Source organism: Podarcis liolepis (genome assembly GCF_965112155.1).
Source record: "Podarcis liolepis genome assembly, chromosome: 7".
NCBI lineage: Eukaryota > Metazoa > Chordata > Lepidosauria > Squamata > Lacertidae > Podarcis > Podarcis liolepis.
Window position 1 is genome coordinate 35,999,917 of NC_139561.1, and position 19,480 is coordinate 36,019,396.

A 19,480-nucleotide genomic window follows, 5' to 3' on the forward strand; every position below is an offset into this window, starting at 1 on the left:
GCCTTAGAAATGTGGAAATCCACATTTTGCATTTCCAAAATGTGACAACAGGCAACAGGACATCTGACAACCTTAACCTGCATCAACTTTGACTAATGGTAGCAAATGCTAATCGGAAGCTAGGCGAGACTGAAGAGAATGGCAGAACTACCACATTAGCTTTCCCATCTATTTGCTTTCCTCCTCTCAAAACACAGCTATCACAATACCTTTTGGCCTTCCACAGCAGCATGGGATGTAACTTGCTTGTTTAAGACATATCCTTCCTAATTAGGACTTAGTAAGAACAGGGGCCTCTGGCATCAGTGTTCGTTATTCTCCCCTGCTCTCCATTTGTGATGCACTAGACAGCTGTGTTGCATGGCAGCCCGTATTCCTATTTTCAGTTGTGCTTCCATAGTTTGGGTTACTGAGTATTTTTAAAACTTTTTTACTTTAAAATCTGATGTATGTGTGCTCACTGTGGATTGGCTTAGTTCACTGTGGGCTGGCTATGCAAAGCATCAGCTGATCACCAGGTCTTGCAAAATGCTGTGCATGGCGCTTTGTGAGTTCCAGCAATTAAGAGATCGCTGGGTCTTGCAGGAGCCATCTATGCATAGGACTTCACAAGACACAACAATAAGCACGTCGTTGGCACTCTGCAGGCTGTGCCTTTGGCCCCACAATTTTATTTCTAACTGTACAGAATGGATCACCTGATGTCATTGTGATGCCAGGTGATTAACAGGTAGGCAATTCCTGTGTGTGGCAGTGGAGGGAAATAAAGGTCTGGCCTGCCCACTAGATCCAGTTCCTCACCTCTGCTATAGTCCCTTGTTCAAGCACTGTCTCTGTTAAGGCTTCTCTCATCCTCCAATACTGTGGAGCTACTTGTTCCTCTGAATCCACCCACCTTCTAATAAACACCACTTTTGTTCACCAACACACCAGAAAATACAAGATTAACCTTTTCTCCAACACAGGCCCAGCCGCAGATATTTCAGATTTTAGTCAACTGCCACGAGAAGAGAACCAATAAAGAAGACAATTGCCACTAAGAGATGGCAGGGCCTAACTGTCTTTTATATGTGACAAAAGTCAGAGCAGCTTCAGATATTTAAGAAGTATGACTGCACCTATACAGAATGCTTGCACATTTCCAGCGTTTCATGCATTTATTTTTATACAATTACATGTGAAGGAAGTGAGCAAATAAGTACCTGTGCCTTCTTCTGTGTAGATGGGGGCTTGCTACATCTCATAAGGCCTTGTGTTAAAACGGGGATGGGGACCTGTGGCCCTGCACATGTTGTTGGACTACAACTCCCATCATCCCTGATCATGGAACATGCTGGCTGAACATGACGGGAGTTGAATTCCAGCAATATCTGGAGGGCTACAGGTTCCTCATCCCTGTACCTCTTGAGGGATCCAAGAAGTAAAATGACAGCAAAAAAAATCAGGCTGCTCAAACATGCTCAGGGAACAGCACCTAGCTCAAAGGGAGAGCAGGTGTCTTGCATGCAAAAGGAGCTGTGGCTAATGAATGGCCTCTCCATCTAAAGGAGTTCTAATACCATGGCAGGAAAGAACCTCTGCCTGAGACTCTGGTGAGCTGCTGGTGGTGAGAATAGTAGACCATCTTGGATTTCAGAACATAGGAATATTCATCCATGCAGCTTATCATTTTCTATGCTAACTGTCAATGTCTCTCCAGAGTTTCATTTGAAGATTAAGGGGACTTTCTGCACGCAGAGCATGCACTCTACCAATGAAGTGCAGCCCTTCCCTAATGGCCTAGTTCAGCTTCACCTGCTTCTCAGGCACAACCAGGATTTTAGCAGTATAATAATCCTAAACCGGAAAGCTTTTTCTCAGGCAAAGAACCCATCAATTCCATGCATGTTTTCTACATGCATGCAAAGGGGAAATTCCTTTGCAAGCATCTATTTGAAACCTGAAAGTGTGTGAATGCCATCGTGTGAAAATGCTCAAGTTGCTCCCCATCTACAGGACTCCTTCTTTCTTTTCTTTTTATATATAGGCTCTAATGAGACAGACAGATAGACAGACACACTAACACACACACACACACACACAGAGAGAGAGAGAGAGAGAGAGAGAGAGAGAGAGAGAGAGAGAAATCTGCATTTGTGCTGCCACGTCTGGAGGTGCCATAGCTCAGGCCAGACATTTGGACATTTACGAGAAGGAACTGCGCTTTCAGTAAACACAAGTGATGCATATACATTGCCTCTTGGCCGCTTGCACTCCTGCCCATCTGTTGGTATGGCAAGTTGCCTGCACAAAACTTGGTTGGACCTTTGCCCCAGGGGGCATAAAATGCCAGGCAACAATGGGTTTCGACGGGCAGCCTGAACATCAGCTCCACGCTCCATCTCTCGCCTGTTGGAAGTCCCTTCTTGGTGCCAGCCCTGCCACACTGCAAATACATGCCTCCGTGCACTCGATCACACATGTTGACATTTGGGCGCACTTAAGTGCATTGACGGCTCAACCAATGGCTTTCACCTGGCTCGCTTTGCCCCCTCCCCCACTTCTGCTGGGTTTTTGACACATGCTATAATGTGGAGTTATGTGTGTTTTGGTAGCCAGAACAGCCAGCACTGACAGTTTTCAACACTTTGCAGTGGGAGAGTCTGTTGAAAAGACTGGTTACTGCCCAGCTAAATCAGTTCTACACTGAAAACTGATGCACAATTTCTCTCTCTCTCAAAATGATACAGGGCACAGACAAAAGACTGTGTGTGGTGGATACATCGATTAATTTGTACACCACCCTTTAAAGCACCCAAGGCAACATAAGCGACATCATACTATTTTATCTTCATAGCAACCCCATGCGGCAGGTCAGGCAAAAAGACAGTGGCTTGTGCCCAGGACTTCATAGCTGGGTGAAAATCATGCCATGCATCAGAGATGCAGAAGAATGATATACACACAGAGAGTGACAAACACATCAAACCAAATCAGAAAGATTCCACTACAGTTGCTCTTGGTGATTTTGCTCTGTGGGGTGGTATTGCCTTACACTCCACTCCACCCCAACCCCCTTGCCATCTGGTATACAGTGGTACCTCAGGTTACATACGCTTCAGGTTACATACGCTTCAGGTTACAGACTCCGCTAACCCAGAAATAGTGCTTCAGGTTAAGAACTTTGCTTCAGGATGAGAACAGAAATCGTGCTCCGGTGGTGCGGCGGCAGCAGGAGGCCCCATTAGCTAAAGTGGTGCTTCAGGTTAAGAACAGTTTCAGGTTAAGAACGGACCTCCGGAACAAATTAAGTACTTAACCTGAGGTACCACTGTAACTTAGAAGTTATCCAATGGAAGAGGACCTGCAACAAAATGTTGCAGTGCAGATAGGAGTGATGACTAGGTCTCTACCAAGAGTGTCTGTTTTGCATTGTGTTTAAAATTACTTGCTGTTTACTGGAAGAAAAAGAGATCAGGATGAGAGACTTTTTAAAAACAGAACTGGGGAAATATGTTGAATATATGAAGACAAACTGTAAACAATTAAGAATGTTAGCAGGATTGACATAAACACGTGCAGTAAGAAATAATTAAAAGGGAACATAAAGGATAACTTTGTAAATAGGTCTGAATTGTTTATGCAGTAAGAATATGATATAAAATAAGGAGCCACAGGGGGTGGGGGAAGTCGAAGAAAACGTAGGTTGAATTTGTTTAGATTTAATTTTTGTTGTTAAAATATTGTAAAACCCTCTATCTATCTATCTATCTATCTAATCTGCTGTTATTTTCTGTGTCATTTTCAGCTATTTTTGTTGTATTCTGTACATCGCCTTGAGACATGTGTGGACGGTGCAATAGTCACCACCTTTGTGGGCTGATTTACAAGTTTGGTATAATAGCTGAGCCCTTAAACTAGGGCTGGGGGGCCTGTGACCCTCCAGATGTTGGACTCCCAACAGTCCCAGCCAGCATGGTCAATGGTGAGGGATCATGGGAAGCAGGGATCATGGGAGTCCAGCAACATATGCAGGGTCACTAGTTCCCCACCCCTGACCCAATTCAAGCTCTGATCTGTAAAAATGTTCAAAGAGTGAATGAAAGGATGTTGCAGTTTTGAAAAGAGGAAGAATGCCACTGGTATTAATTCCAGGGGTTTTCCATGTGTGTGGCTTTTTCAAAAAAACCCCAAAATGCCCTTTTTCAAAGCCATGAAAGTACTAGTGAAGCAGAATGCCTTCTAATATGTAAAGGATTTGCAGCCAAAAACAGACTAGAAATGATGGTTAAACGCCTAGAGCACTGTTAATTTTTAATTAATGTTAGTTATAATTATCTGACGGTGCTTGACTGAGATCCAGTAACAGGGTTGGAATGGATTTTGTTTTCCTTGTAATTTATTAGTTTTATAACTAATAATAATTAAAAATTAAATAAAATGCTCCAAGTAGATCCTGTAATAACCCCCCCTTTCTATTTTTAAATGAAGAAGTAACGGATTATGGTTATACCAATTGACTAATTCCGATTCTAAGGAGATGGTGATGTATTCTCTGATTGGGGGGAAAACACAAGTTTATGGGTTTTAGGGAATCTTTCCAACCGTTATGTGGAAACAGATTTTAAGGTGTGATGGGTAGGGAGGTAGAGAAGCCATACCTTCCTCCCAAAACCTATAAAAACTGCATACGGAATTAATGCCTTCTATCAAATGTAGAATGAGTTCATGGTTTGTTTCCAAAAAGTGTCTCTTGAGGTTTGATTTCCAAGCCAAGCACAAATTGTAAAATACAACACAAATTACACTAATGAACAAGCTGCTTATTCTCACAGTCATAATTTAGATTGCATGAGGGGCTGCTGGGGAGGGGGGGTATTAACTAAATAAAAAACCAACAACAACCACAAAAAACAACAAGGTATTTGGTGCCCACTCCACAAACAACTCAGGTTTCTTTTACAAACACACCCTTACCCGAGCAAGAAGTATGGCGCCAGCGTATGGCACCCTCAGGCAGTTGCTAGGGGCTCAGTGCTCTGGCAGGCCCCACTGCTGATGCCTGCCCTAGACATCCCCTCCCACTAAATTATTTTTTACAGACGTCTGGAACTGGGAACTGCCATTTTAATTACCTGCAATTAGAGTGGCCCCTTACCTATTAGCCCTGGACAAAAGGGAACACTGCCTTTCAAAACATTTGTCTGTGCTACTCTATAAGAGAATCTATATCTCTATCTATCTATCTATCTATCTATCTATCTATCTATCTATCTATCATCTATATCTATCTATATCTTATTATAATTTAAATAGAAATGCAATGCACGTCACCTTAACAGGGAGAACTGTGACCAGGTGGACCTGTGTGGCTGTTAACTCAGGTGCTAATGGCTGATGGGCAACTTCAAGGCCCTTGCAGGTAGCCTTCCTTATGGTTCTTTACCTTTAAACCACACTTGGACCAGAGGACCCTTCAGAGTGAGGACTCCTATTAGAGGACTGTAAAACAGGTCACATGGCCACCCTAATTGATATGCCCCTGACACAGTGTTTTGCTAGGGCCCATCAAAGGACATAAGTCTAAAGGGGTTGTCAACCTGGTCCCTACCGGCCACTAGTGGGTGTTTCAGGATTCTAGGTGGGCGGTAGGGGGTTCTACGGCACAAGCTGAATCCTCCTTCCACTAAGCACTGGTGGGTGGTAAGGAAATTTTACCATCAAGAAAGATGCATTAGTGGGTAGTAGGTATAAAAAGGTTGAATACCCCTGGTCTAAAGGCTCCCTCATATTTGGAGCCAACCCTACTGGCCACTTTGGGAATTTGCAAGCAACTGGTGTAAAATAAAAGTGTACTAGCACACAGCTGGCTTAATAAAAGATTACTAGTACACTATTAGCTAGGTATAATTAGACGTACAATGGACCAACTGGAAGTTTCATATTAGTACTTTATGAGATCAGACAACGCTGTTTTGTTTTGAGGGAACTTGGAAAGGCAGCTGGACAAGGAAGAGTGTTGTGACCTCTCCAGATCTCTAAGTGACCTTAACTCTCCTAACTACCACACATCTGGTCAAAAGTCTAAAAACATTACTGCCTTGTGCAAGCACACAGAACTTGCAAATACTTCTCAGCCCAGTCAAAGGACAAGACTCCACAGAGATCTGCACTGGGAAAAGCCACCTCACATCCCAAAGGAAACTTTGAAATAACCCTCCAGTAGTTTTCTGACGGAAAAGTATAGCCTGTCCCCCAACCCAGATCTTTTGGACTACATTCCCCATCTACTCTGGCCATTGGCTGTGCTGGCTGGGGCTGATGGGAGCTGAAGTCCAACACCACATAGATGGGACCAGGAGGAGGAGATTAAGTCATTTGGCTGATCTATATAGATTAGGGTTACTGTGTATATATTGTAAACCTGGAGATGTTACGTTGATAGAAAAGAATGACATTTTTAAAGTCACCAGTCATATATATCATATGTGAATGCCCACTTGTAGCCGACCACTTTGTTTTGACCTCCTCTGTCTCTTCCCTTTCGCTCCCCTTCCCTTCGTATCTTGCCTTTTTAGTTTGTAAGCCTGATGACAGGGCACCTCTCTTTTTTGATGTGAACCATTTGCGATAATATAATGGCCTGAAAAGTGGGATAAAAAACAGCTTGTAAAATAGTAAATAAATATATGTTTCTATGGCATCCACCCTATTTCTGATCGTTGACGTCAGCTATCCGTCATGCTTTTCAGCGCTACCAAGATGCTTTGTTGTGTTTGCTGCAGCAGACTAACTCAGCTCTGGATGTTATATGGGAGAAGGAGATGTGGAGTGCCTGGTTTCAGAGACAGCTGAGAATTCTCCATAATATACAGTTTTGGCCTCAAAAGGAGAGTAGGTTCCTCCAGAGGAGCTCCAGCAATTTTGTGGTTTGACTTGCCTCCAAATCTGAAAAAAAGATTCCTAACAAGCGATCAGACATCATCACACCTGTGCTAGGAAGGAACTGGCAGGTAGCCTGCTCCCTCCATACCTGCCTCATCGGTGGGCTGCTCTATCCTTGGCTTTAGCTTCCCTTCCTCGCAATCATTTAAGAGGAAACTGTATGATTAGCAGCACACAAGCAAACAGCAGGAACTAATCCTTTAAACACAAATACTTCAGTGGCTACGCAATGGTTCCCCACAAAACAGTGGGGAGGAAGATCAGAGACAAACCCCCTCCTCGAGTTTCCTGTAAATGCCCTGCTACTCATTCACAATTTGCTTAATGCAGTTCTTAAGGCAATTAAGGACGTTAGGTTCCACCATTCTGATTGAGCGCTACAAGCTTTGTCTATGATGATTTTCCCACCCCAGTTTTGTGTGTGTGTGTGTGTGTGTTTGTGTGTGTGTGTTTTCCTTGCAGGTTGTCAAGGCTTTGGGCACCTCAACACCATGGCTGAAACCTGACCTGATCAAGTGACGCTTTCGTGTGCTGATGCTGAAAGACGGAACTGAGATGTGGGCAGTTCATCTAGATTTTTTTTTTTTTGCTGGCCATTCGCTTGCCCTCATCCATCATGCAACTGCCGTTCCATAAAATGGTTATATGAACAGCATGTGAAGCCTCACAAAGGAGAGAGAAAACCAAGAACCCTAAAGCCAACAGAACAGAAATGGGGACGGAGGGTAGGCGATGAGGATCTATAGTGAAAAGACAGAGAATGTCTTTCAACCTAATGGTAAACTGAGTAATGTGAGCTAAACATTTCATTTTTGTCAGTCACCAGTGTGACAAGGAAACAGAAATCTGAGCAGAGCTATATAGATGGAATCTAAATAATCTCTCAAGGCCTCCCCATTGAGCTCCAAGGGGTAAAGAGACTGCAATCAATGACAGTTGGCAGGGGATACAACCTAAGACCCCCAGTTCCTGACAACTCTGCCATTTGCTCCCCAATAAAAGGGGACTCACAGGGGGACACAGTATACAGTGCAAATCCCAAGGATCCCTTCAGTTGATTTAGCTCAGTAATTTTTGGCTCTACTTTTCTATGTAAAATAGTCAAAGCCACGTAATAAATTCCGTCCTTACGAAACAGTAACTATGAAATAATCAGACAGGAAGTAGCCAGCATCAAAATAGCAGCATCAAAAAAGTGTGAATTCTGTACAGAATTTTCTGCTGGCCTCAAAAGCAACTTCAACAAGCTAAATAAAAAAGGCAAGCGACAACAAAAGCTGGAGGGTCTTCCCCATGGAGGGCATGAAATAGTCTAGGAAGTCTCATCTCTTATACCTACCTGCCCACTACCTCTCTGGGTGTTAGGAAAGGGCTGTAGCTCAGAGGTAGAGCATCTGCTTTGCATGCAGAAGGTTTCAAGTTCAATCCTCAGCATGTCCAGGTAAGGCTTGGAGAGACTTCTGTCTGAAACCCTAAAGTGAGTTGCTGACAGCCAGTATACACAATACTGAGCTAGATGGACTAATGGTCTGGCTCAGTATAAGGCAGCTTCCTATGTTCCACAGGTTTTTAATCAGAGAATAATGTTCTTAAGGTATTCAGACCATGTTGGGCTTTAAGGGTAAAAAAACCCTCCAGCACTTTGAACTGATCCCAGAAACAAATTGGCAATCAGAGGAGATGACATAATACTGAGCCCTCTATCTGTTCCCCTGGTCAATCATAATGACAAACGTTTTGCTAATGAAACTATAATGTATACAGTGGTACCTCGGGTTAAGTACTTAATTCGTTCCGGAGGTCCGTTCTTAACCTGAAACTGTTCTTAACCTGAAGCAGCACTTTAGCTAATGGAGCCTCCTGCTGCTGCCGCGCCACCGGAGCACGATTTCTGTTCTCATCCTGAAGCAAAGTTCTTAACCCAAGGTACTATTTCTGAGTTAGCGGAGTCTGTAACCTGAAGCGTATGTAACCTGAAGCGTATGTAACTCGAGGTACCACTGTATTTATAAGTGGCATGTCAGGTTTATCACTGATACTGCATAACCATATTTTTTTAAAAAAAAAACCATAGAAGGGTAAAGGGACCTTGGCCAAAAGAGTGGCATACAGTAAATAAACATTCTTTTCTTCTTAAGGATTGGCTATCAGCCCAAGACAACCATTTTTGCTTGGCTTATTGAGATTGCTGTTGGGCCAGCATATATTCACAATGATTTTGCGTGCACAGTTCTCAACTGTAATTTGTTTACAGATCTCTCACGTACCAATACCCTTCCCCAATGAGCCTTTTCTGGTGGATAATATTTGCCTAGAATGACACTGGCAACACACTGCTCTGCCTTGGATAAATCTGATGCTGCTTTTGTCTATGTACAAGTTCTCTGACTCTATAATAAACTAAGGGCACAAGCTTGTACTGGAGTTATGCCAGATGAGGGACTTTAGGCCTCAGGGGGAAACCAGCACCACCAGCAGAAGACGCCACAGAGATCTCTTGCTTGTGGCGCCACAGCCTGTTTGCAGCTTTGTCCTCCATCTGGGAGCAAGGGAGACATGTTTTTCCTATAGAGGGATTTGAACCAGCAACCTCCGTTCTTTGTGGCTGGCTTTAACAGAAGACAAGGATCCCTTGATGCTGACAGAGGCTGCTGCCTAGTTCTCTGTGCATTGTGTGCTGGGGGCATGCCCCCAGGCCTACGAGGGTTGGCTCCCTCTGTGTCTGCATGGCATGTGGGTGTTGCTGCCAGGACCGTGCCCAGTTGGTGAGAACTGATTGTTTCCAGGGATGCACAGGACTGCAGTGCGTGTCCTTGTGGTAGAGGATTTTCAAGCAAATCCTACCAATGATCTGGTGGCTGAAAGCAGCAATGGATCAATTTGTAAGAGAGATAAGTAGAAATCATTCCCTTATTCAGAAGACTTCCTTTTGTCTCTCTATTGTATGAATAAGGATAAATTCATTTTAAATTTTACTCAAGAGCTAAGTAGACATGTTCCCAGGGTCATTAAATACATTCCAGTGTGAGATGTTGAAGAATTAGTGGCAGCAAAGCATTACCAATTACGGGTAAATTTGCTTCCATGATGAGTGACAAGTCTTTTCCTAGCAGAATATTTTGGATCACATTTCTGATATCTCATAGCCCTCTTCAGTCATTCACATTAAGTCAACAAGAAACAAAAGGTATGGGAACAAGAAGCAGCTCTGTCCCCATTGCACACCGATTTTTTAAAAAATAAAACTAGAGTTCTAAAATGTGTGGAGTGCCTCCCAAAGTACAGGAGCCTTCCAGCAGGCACCATTCACACTGATCAGAATTTTGACGGGGGTGGATGCCTGCCCCTACAACCCCCTCCTGCATGAACACCTAAAGGATACTAGATTTTAGCCTGAGTAAGAAGGGGAAGAAGCCTGGTGCTGGCAAGAAGCATGCTAGACAGAAAAGCAGCCACTACTTTAATTTCTCAGGAATCCCCTTGGACCCTATGTGAGAACCCAGAGATATTCTGGGGGTAAATGAAGATGATGTCAGGCCCTAAAATGCAAATGAAGGATTTAAAAAAAAAATCAAAGGGATAACAGAGTCAGCCCAGTTGGTCATTCTAGACCCTGACATTTGCCCTACCATGCCAGGTGTTGAGACTCTGCCAGCCTCCATACATTTGTCCAACCCCTTTCTGAAATCATCCTATGCCTACTTGCTTGGCTGGAAGGAGTGGGCTGTACTGGCAAGCAAACCACTAAGCTTAAGGGTATAAATGGCCACTTTATAAAATGCAAGGCACTTTATAAAATATTTATTTTTGGTAATGAGTAGCTAGTTTTTAAATGTCAACAGAGTGACACAAAGAAATTATGATGTGCTTATGAAATATCCTGCCATTTTGATTATTGCAGCAAGACACTTATAGTAGGAGGAGGAGGAGAAAGAAATATCTCTACCATTATTATTCATCATCACCACCATCATCATCTTCATCAAGTTTGCTTTTTTACCAACTGTATTGTTGGCTTCCTTAAAGACAGGAGATGCAAAAGCAGAGAAACAAACAAACAAACAAAAAACTGCTGACTTTACTGAAATATTAACAAGGTATAGTTAAAACTTTTGTACACTTATGCAAATGAGTTTGCTAGAACAAGGGGAAGGAAGAGGGTCCCCCCAGGGGAAAAATAAAATAAAATCAACAAAGTGAAAAGATCAACCATCCCTTCTGCAGCATGACAGCAAGACACAAGAGGCAGCAGCCTGGGAATTGCGGAAGATGAATTAAAAAAATAATAATACACACACACAACTCTCCAAAGTTGAAGTACATCATGGTTTATAAAGCTAATAGATTTAAATGAGGCATGGTGCACCATTCCATAAAATGATTATATATACCAGGGGGCTGCAGTAACATTTTGGGAGAAGCGTTAACCTCATAAAATACGTATGATGCGGAAGGCCGAGAATGAGAGTATTTTTGGTGTGTCCCTTAAAAGTTAGAAGGCTGAGCTGAAAATTTCAGAAATGGCAAGTTCAGGATTAGAAGTGCAATGGTAATCGTAGTGTTGACGATGTGGTGCTGCACACTGTGGCATGTTCCACACTGAAGGTCAAAATGTGAGCTTTTGAGTGTGTTCTGTCTACAACTGATAATATCAAGCCTACTTTCCCTAGAAATCTCCTTACATTAAAAGCCAAAACCGCATCTGTTCAGCCACCGATTACTGGAACAGGAGGGTGCCAGCATCCAAGAGGGAGTTCCCAGAGTCCTTGTGCCTGAGGGCTGGCCTAAGGTATCTGGGAGCGTCAGGGGACTGTGGACTGCAGCCTGCAGCTGTCACCACCACCCCTGCCGAGAAATTGCAATGCAGGCTTTCACCTGCATATATGTGAATGGCACATCGTGCAGAGATTATGGGGTGTGAACCAGGACGTTTCAGCCAGCTCCTGCTTTGTTACTGGCTAGAGACCACTGCACTTATTTGGGTAAAATAATGCCCAGGTGGGGTAGTAAGAACCACTGCCACTCGCTGGGTGTCTTGGGGAAGAAACAGAATTGGTGCTATAGAAGCAAGCTGGAAAAACTAGGTTGCAGAACTAAGCTTAACATTGTTTGGATGCCACTTAAGACACCTGGCACTGTCAGACAACAGGTGAGGTGGCAACTCTGTGTCTAGGCTATACCACTTCAGGTAGGAGAGTGGGGCGGGACGTCACCTGGCTGAATGCTCCTTCGTACATACAAAAAAAATCCCTGAATCAAGAAAACTGGTGCTGGAACCACGTCTTCTTGACACCTCGCTCTCTTTGTGCAGGTAAGAGCATTCAATCAGTTGACTGCCCTCTCAAGTGGCAGCAGAATTTACCCTCCTCATCTGAGGTGTGGCAGACTCCTTACTCAACCCTGCTCAGCTAGCACTGAACAAGGCAGAGCTGCAGATATGGTTCCCTCAACCTCCAGATATGGCTGGACTCACCCCTGATTTGGCTGGCTGGGACTGATGGGAGTTGTGACTCCAGCAACATCTGAAGGGTCACAGGGATCATCACCCTCAAACCTACCACCTCCCAATTTCCCAGCCTTCTAGCTGCCTAAGAGCCAATGGTACATCCATGGTCCAGATTCCGTCATGCTTTTGCTACAGGCCTCATCCTGTCCATGATTTGCATCTCCCAATCCTGAACCCATACTTCTCAATCACACCCAAGCTGTAATGAAAAACCGAAGAAATGTGCTTGGTTGGTTGGTTGGTTTGCTTGTTTGCTTGCTCTGGGTTTTCGAAAGGGAGCCACAATTGTCTTAAGTGTGTGCTTATAAAACTGGGAAAGGGGTGGAGGGGAAGAAGAGATGGAGGATGTCAAAATGTTACTTGAGTTTTTGTATGCTAATCTTTCCTTAAATTATTAACCAATGGGAAGAAATTATTTACATTGTGCTCGGTGTGGACGTGGCAGTGCGTTGTAAGGCGTCCTGTCAAGTGAAATCCTCAGAGCGAATGATTAGAGTTGTCGGGTCTTATTTATTTATGCTGCCCGTACTCAGAGGACTTTTTTTTTTTTTTTTTTGAGATTGCACCCAGAGATAGGAAGAGAGGGAGAGGGAAGAATTTCTGATGTTGCAAGGAAATAAGCATGGGTTGGGGGGGTGGGGGGGAGACAGAAGATGCTCTTGATACTCACTCAAAATGAGGTTATTTCTCACATATAATAACAACTGGAACAAATGGCATAGATTTGCATGTAATCTTTTTTTAAAGGTACCTGAAGCTCGGTCTGAAAGAAGAACTTCTGTGGACACTGGGAACAATCGTAAATTTTATCCTCTTGCCCGTGGACAGCAAAGATATGTTGCTGCAATTTATTTGCCTGTACAAAAACTAGAAGAACAAAAAAGAAGAAAAGAAACAGCAGCGTTGTCAGAGAGAATGACCAGCATAGTCGAATTCATATGGACACCTGTGTGCCTGTACCTTTGGCCTGTTGCCAAAGATACAGGAGCAGGCTTTGTCCTTCTCCTCCCTTCCCATTCCATTTATTTACAAATTGTGTGTTAGATCCAGACCCACGCTACTATTTACTACTTTATTACTTTTTAATTTGTAGACCACCTATATGCCAAAATGGCTTCTAAGCGGTCTACAACTATACAACCAATGCATAATTAAAATGCACAACAACATTAAAGCATTGTTAATTAAACTATATCTTAAAACAAACAATTAAAAAGTGTAGCAATTGAATCTATTTAAACAGTAAAATTGTAAGTTCAGTTCAGGGGGATGCTTGCCTAAACAAACGTGCCTTCAGAAGCCAGGGCAATGGCAGCACTGATTGGGACCTCCTGTCTTTTAGCAGAGACACAGGAAGGGCTTTCCACAACACACACCGGTGCCACCAGTGGAAAAGCCACTCTGTGTTACCATAAGCCAATAACCATCAGGCAGTGGCAAAACTCAGCACTGTCATGGTATGTGCCTGAAAAGCAGCACCACTCCCTACCTGGGCTGCAGCATTTCCAGTCACATGCAGGATCCACTGAAATGCATTGGGCTTGAATTAGGCATGTTTAGTGCAGATATACTGATACCCTACACTTTATGATGACAAATGATGGCATGGTTTGGGGGATTTTTTTGAATGTGGGGATGAGGGAAGACCTGATTCTGCAGCCTGCTCCCAGTCTCTTAACCATGGTTAAGATATAAAGATCATTATGGCTACCCCAATACACATGCACATGGAAATGAAGGGGTGCTTTATGAATGGCTGAGAGAGTTGCCCAGATTTCCCACGTATACACAGTCATGCACTGAGTATAGCATGAACATTTACTTTACACTTCACCCTTGGATCACTTGTCAATCTTATTTAGAAAACACACAGAAGAAACAGAATATTGAGACCCCAGCAAATAGTAATTATAACAAGAATCGTCACTGTGGTCTGATGGCATAGGATGTTCCAACTTAGCTGAAGCTAAGTAAGTCTTGGTTTGGGCAGTGGCCGGATGGGGGACCCCCTAGAACTCTATGGATGCCACTTTGGGCCAGTGCAGTCATAACAACTCTAGTCTAATAAACCATACTTTCTTGAGCTCAGATTCCTGATTAGCGTTAACTTTATTTAGATCCTGGTTTCATAACTTGGGGCCTAGACAGTGATAAACCACAGTTTCTCAGTGAAGATGTAACATAAAACTGTAGTTTAATGAGGAAAGGGGTGATGTGTGCATGCAGGCTTCCCCCCTTTTTTCTTTTTGGTGTAATAAACCATTGTTTACTAGAATGAGATGGTTACACCTTAATTTGATCCTCAAGTTCCATGATGGAAGAAAGGCAAAATAGAAATCAAACAAACAAACAACCAAAAATGCTTAATACACCACTTTTAACACTGAATATGCATTATGAGCATTGCACATTGGCTATTTTATCAATCCTGTAAGAGTGATCACTAGTACTCAGTTTAGAGATGGAGAACCAGGGCTTGGCATAAGTGACTTGCCCAAGAGAGTTAGCAAGGTCAAGGCTGTCAAGGAACCTGAACCCAAGTCTCCCACATCAAGATCCAACACGACCGCACCGTAAAATCACTGCACATTGGAATACAGAAATAATTCTAAATGTTCCCACCAGGAGGTTTAAATGACTGTGGAAAATACTGCCCAGTAAGAGGAATGAAGGAGAGAAAGGCCGCCCTTCCAGGTAGCTCTGGTTTGTGAGATCATATTCAAAAGCTTTTCTGGTAGTGGTTTCCCCCCTTCCAAGGAAAGGAATACTGTATTTTAAAACTCCCCTGTGTGTCATTTCCGGATCAAGCCATGCACACAGAGGCTTGTCTGGGTCTGACTGTCTTACCTGTAAAACAAACAGGGCATTTGAATGTGCCTCCCATCCCCTCGAAGCTGTGCTCAATCAGGTGACACAGGAGCTTTGCCGGAGAGTCAAACATCTGGTTACACAGCTTGCACTCATGATTGATGCCTTCCTCTGCAAGGTTCAAATGATACAACTTGTTAGTGACACAGCAGATTAGCGTCTGAAATGCAGTAGTCGGCGAGAAATCACAGCACTGGATTGCATGGTTTCCGGGACCCAAAGATGCTTTACTTGCAACACCGCCTTCCCCCCACCCCTTTACAAAAGCATGCGTTAGTATGCTTGTAGTGTATTCAGGTGTACAGCCGCAAGTCAAATTTGAGGGGCATTTCTATTTACAGCCCTGATGGAAGTGACATTGTGATCAAACCACCAGTAACATACACTCCTGTTTCCTCAGGCTTGTGACACAATGCCATGCCTCTACGCTCCGCGAAAACAGAAGGAGAGACACCAGACACAACAGCACTGCTGCGGGCATATAAAACACACACACACATATATATTATTAAGAATACTCAAACCCACATCGAAAAGTGCAGGAGGTTCAGGTGAGGCCATAGAAAACGGAAGGCCAAAATGCTGCTACCTTCAACTCATTTTGCATTGTAACAAATTCAAGAGAAGGTGTCAATGCTAAAGGAACAGCAGGGATCCTGAAATGAGGGTTTGAGCCAGCCAAGTTAGAAAAAAAAATCCATTCTAAGTGGGGCAATTAGTTCCTCCCTCAATGAGGATTTGTATTTCCTATATTGTCCACGAAAACTAAATGTGTTTAACCTTCCACAATTCAGGGACAGAGTACACAATATGAGAACAACAACAAAAACTCGTGTGTGTGTGTGTGTGTGTGTGTGTGTGTGTGTGTGTGTGTGTTTGTGTATGGTACTGGTGCTAGGGCTGGCAACCCACCTGAATCAACTGTTTGCAATATTAAGCCCTATCTGGAAGTACCTAGGTTACTCTCCCGGAGCCAAAAACAACAGGTAGGGGGAGGGAGTTCAGAGCAGGAAAGGCTGGGGGCTTTTTAAAGCCCAAGGGCCACATCCACTTCTGGGCACCCTTCTGAGGGCCACATACCAGCGGGCAAAGGGCACAAGGGCACGGCAACTATGTAAACTTTACAAGGAGGGGTTTTTCTACACACACTCACACATCCCTCTCTATCCTCTGTCCAGACAAGCAAGAAGCATTGTCACAGTTCAAGGGTATGTCCCAGCCAAGCAAAAACACTCAAGGAGGATGCAAAGCAGAGCCAGTGAGGGGTATGGTGTGGGGAGAGTGCTGAGGGCCGGAAAGAAAGGCCTGGAGGGCCACACTTGGCCCGCAGGCCTGAGGCTTCCCACCCCTGATCTAAGTTCCTTCCAGAGAGATATTTACTGTGGGATGGGTGCTGCTCAGGCATGTATGTTTTTTCAGAGTACACAGAACACTATGGACATCAAAATGTCAGTCCATATCTCCCCCCACCCCACCATAAGCAGATGTGGCCCTCAAGGTGATAAATGTTTTTTAACCCCTGATATAAAACATATCTGGTCAGGGGTCAGCACAGGTGGGGCAGTGCTGATAGGGGTCCCAGCCACTCCCCCGTCTAGGTCTTATTAACGTCAATATGTTTGCTGCATCATGTGCCTCCAAGACCATGTCCGGTAGCATAGTTTCTTCATGGCTTAGAGAACTATTATTTAAGCACATTGGATAAAGATACAGAGAGTGCAATCTTTTGATATGAAAAGAAACGGGTTATTAGCCACAAGCTGGGATGAGAACTGAATTGCAATCACCACTACCTTCATATATATCCATTTCCAGAAGTCATGTTATTCCATTGAAGCAAAAATAACCAAATGCCTCGTGGCATCTTAAAAGATTAACAAATTTATTATGCCATAACTTTCCACAGACCAGAGTCCGTGCATGAAGTGCAACTGGCAGGCATTTACATATAGAACACTTTTGAGCTTCACATACATTAGATCACTAAATTCCTTACAACAGTCCTGTAAGTAAGGTAGGCAAGTATTATCAGCCCCATTTGGCAGATGCAGGGCTGATTCAGAGTGTTTCTTAGCTATGGCTACCTAATGACATCACGGCACAGGTGGTCTTTGAACCAGGGGCCTTTGTGTTTCACAGCCCACTCCCATACACTATACCTGCTCTCCTCACAAGCCAAACAACCAAACACATGTATGGGAATTATATTCCCAGTTTTCACATATTTGGTTAATGCTAATTGTATACCATTTGGGGGCAAGTCTGGAAGTATTTCAAACAGTTAAAGCTACGACAAACAAAACTCAAACAAAAATAAAATAAAAACATAATAGGTTCCCGCAGATGTGGAAATTCGTCCCACTGGAGGCAAGACCTTTTGATTTGCAAATCCACTTCTGAATTATAAGGCCTTCTTCTCACCAGTTGGGTTTTTTGTTGTTGTTGCACTCCCACAGGAGTCTATTATATATTTTCTATGTCAATGAATCCATCCAGAAAGAAATAAAAAAGGAAGGGGGAGAGAGAGAGTGAGTTGAGTAAGAAAGAGGAAAAAGAGAGGAGAAATTCCTATGATTTAGCATGAGAAACAGTTCCCTTTTCTCAAATTCAAAATTAAGAAAAATACCCAAAAGATGTGGAGAGGAATTGCCGATACTTTCTTAGCATCATACGATGGTCAATGTAGCACAGTGGTTCTAGAAGTTTGGATTATGGGGGCTTCCAAGTTCAGAACCCCACTCAGAAATGAAGCTCACTTGGTAATGGTATTCCATTCACCTTCTGTCAGCCCAATCTACCTCACAGGGTTGTTGTGAGAATACAATGGTGGGGGAGTGAAACATGTGTGCAACCTTACTGGAGCAAAGGTGGGATATAAATATGCTAAGCAGAAAGAAAGGAAAACTGAGAGCTAGAACCATGGTGAACTTTGGAGGATGCTTTTCTCAGCTAAAAGATTGCATGTGGAAATGTTAAAGAAGTGGAACGGTGCTGGCAACATAGTGACTGGACATGCAGCACTAGGGTTTTTTTTCATAAAAGAACACACCCAGTTATTTCCTTCCTGTGCCTGACATGTATGGGAGGGAACATCGTCAGATGGAAGCGGCGTCACAGGTATTCATAGGAGAGACCAGCCTAACAGGTAAAATATGGAACCCATCTCATTTTTAACATAAAAAAGCAGATTGCTACCACTTGCTGTGCTGGTGTCTCTCCATATTATTCTCCTTAACCCTGCAATCTGCTTGTGGATCTATTGATTCAGTGCTGAGCAAACACGGCATCAAATCACAGATTCTTAAGGTCTCTTTCTCTGTCTCCCAAGTTCAGAATAATAAGCATTAATTTTACACTTCATTTCTCTGCACTGGGGGGGGGGGGGGAGACAGAGAAAGAAACGTGGTCCTTGTTTAAAACAAGCAGGCCTGCGGGATTTTATCAGGCAGAAACTATGTCAGGCCAAAAGAGGAACAGAGCGCTTTGTGTAAAAGTGTCGTGGGGAGATGATAGTATTCTGTAATGTTCCCAGTACCTACTTTTGTCTCCAAAAGCATTTGATCCCTGGCAGACACATATACTTATTTCCATACAGGTCTTGAGGGAAAGCCAGTAGGAATGAGAGCTGATTATCTGAATCCTGAAGGTGAAACCTGGGTGGTGCCCAGCAATGCTAAAGGCAAGCACAGGGGCGAATATGGAAGTACATAATTTACTGCCTGTTGGTGAGGATTAGTGAGTTGCACTGACCCGGATGAACTGCAGTGGCGAGGCTCCGGCTCCCATTGTTCTTAAGTTCAAATGCATTTGCATGGTGTTGATAGGACCACGCTTTGCTGCTGCACTTCCTACTCTCTCGCGCTGCCTTGCTTAGTGCAGTGGCACTGCCACGCCTTGACATTCAAGCGATTCCGGTGGCAGAAAATGTGCACTTGATGCAAGTTGCAATGAGTCTCTGAGCCCGTAAGAGAGATGGCAGTGGCAGCCTCCTGGCAAGGTCTCCATATAATTAATAATACCGTGTGGAGCCCATGCACTTGTAGCCCCTGAAATCCTAATTATAAACTGTATTAATGGCAACGCAAAAGGAACAACACAAGTGGCATAGGCTGACACCCTATCAAACCAAGAACAAAGGAGAGATGTGTACATGTAGGAAAAAGACAATAGCCTTTACTGCTA

At 43.6% G+C, this 19,480-nt stretch overlaps 1 protein-coding gene across 3 annotated transcripts in view; it reads right to left on the minus strand.

Moving 5' to 3' along the window:
* ZNF423 (zinc finger protein 423) overlaps positions 1-19,480 on the minus strand; it is a 325,427-nt gene that overhangs the window by 23,107 nt on the left and 282,840 nt on the right. For all 3 annotated transcript variants that reach the window (XM_083513508.1, XM_083513507.1, XM_083513509.1), the window contains 2 exons: positions 15,278-15,409; positions 13,182-13,297 (listed from right to left, as the gene is read on the minus strand). In XM_083513508.1, the coding sequence (XP_083369634.1) occupies positions 13,182-13,297; positions 15,278-15,409 (248 nt within the window). The remainder of the gene's footprint in view (positions 1-13,181; positions 13,298-15,277; positions 15,410-19,480) is intronic.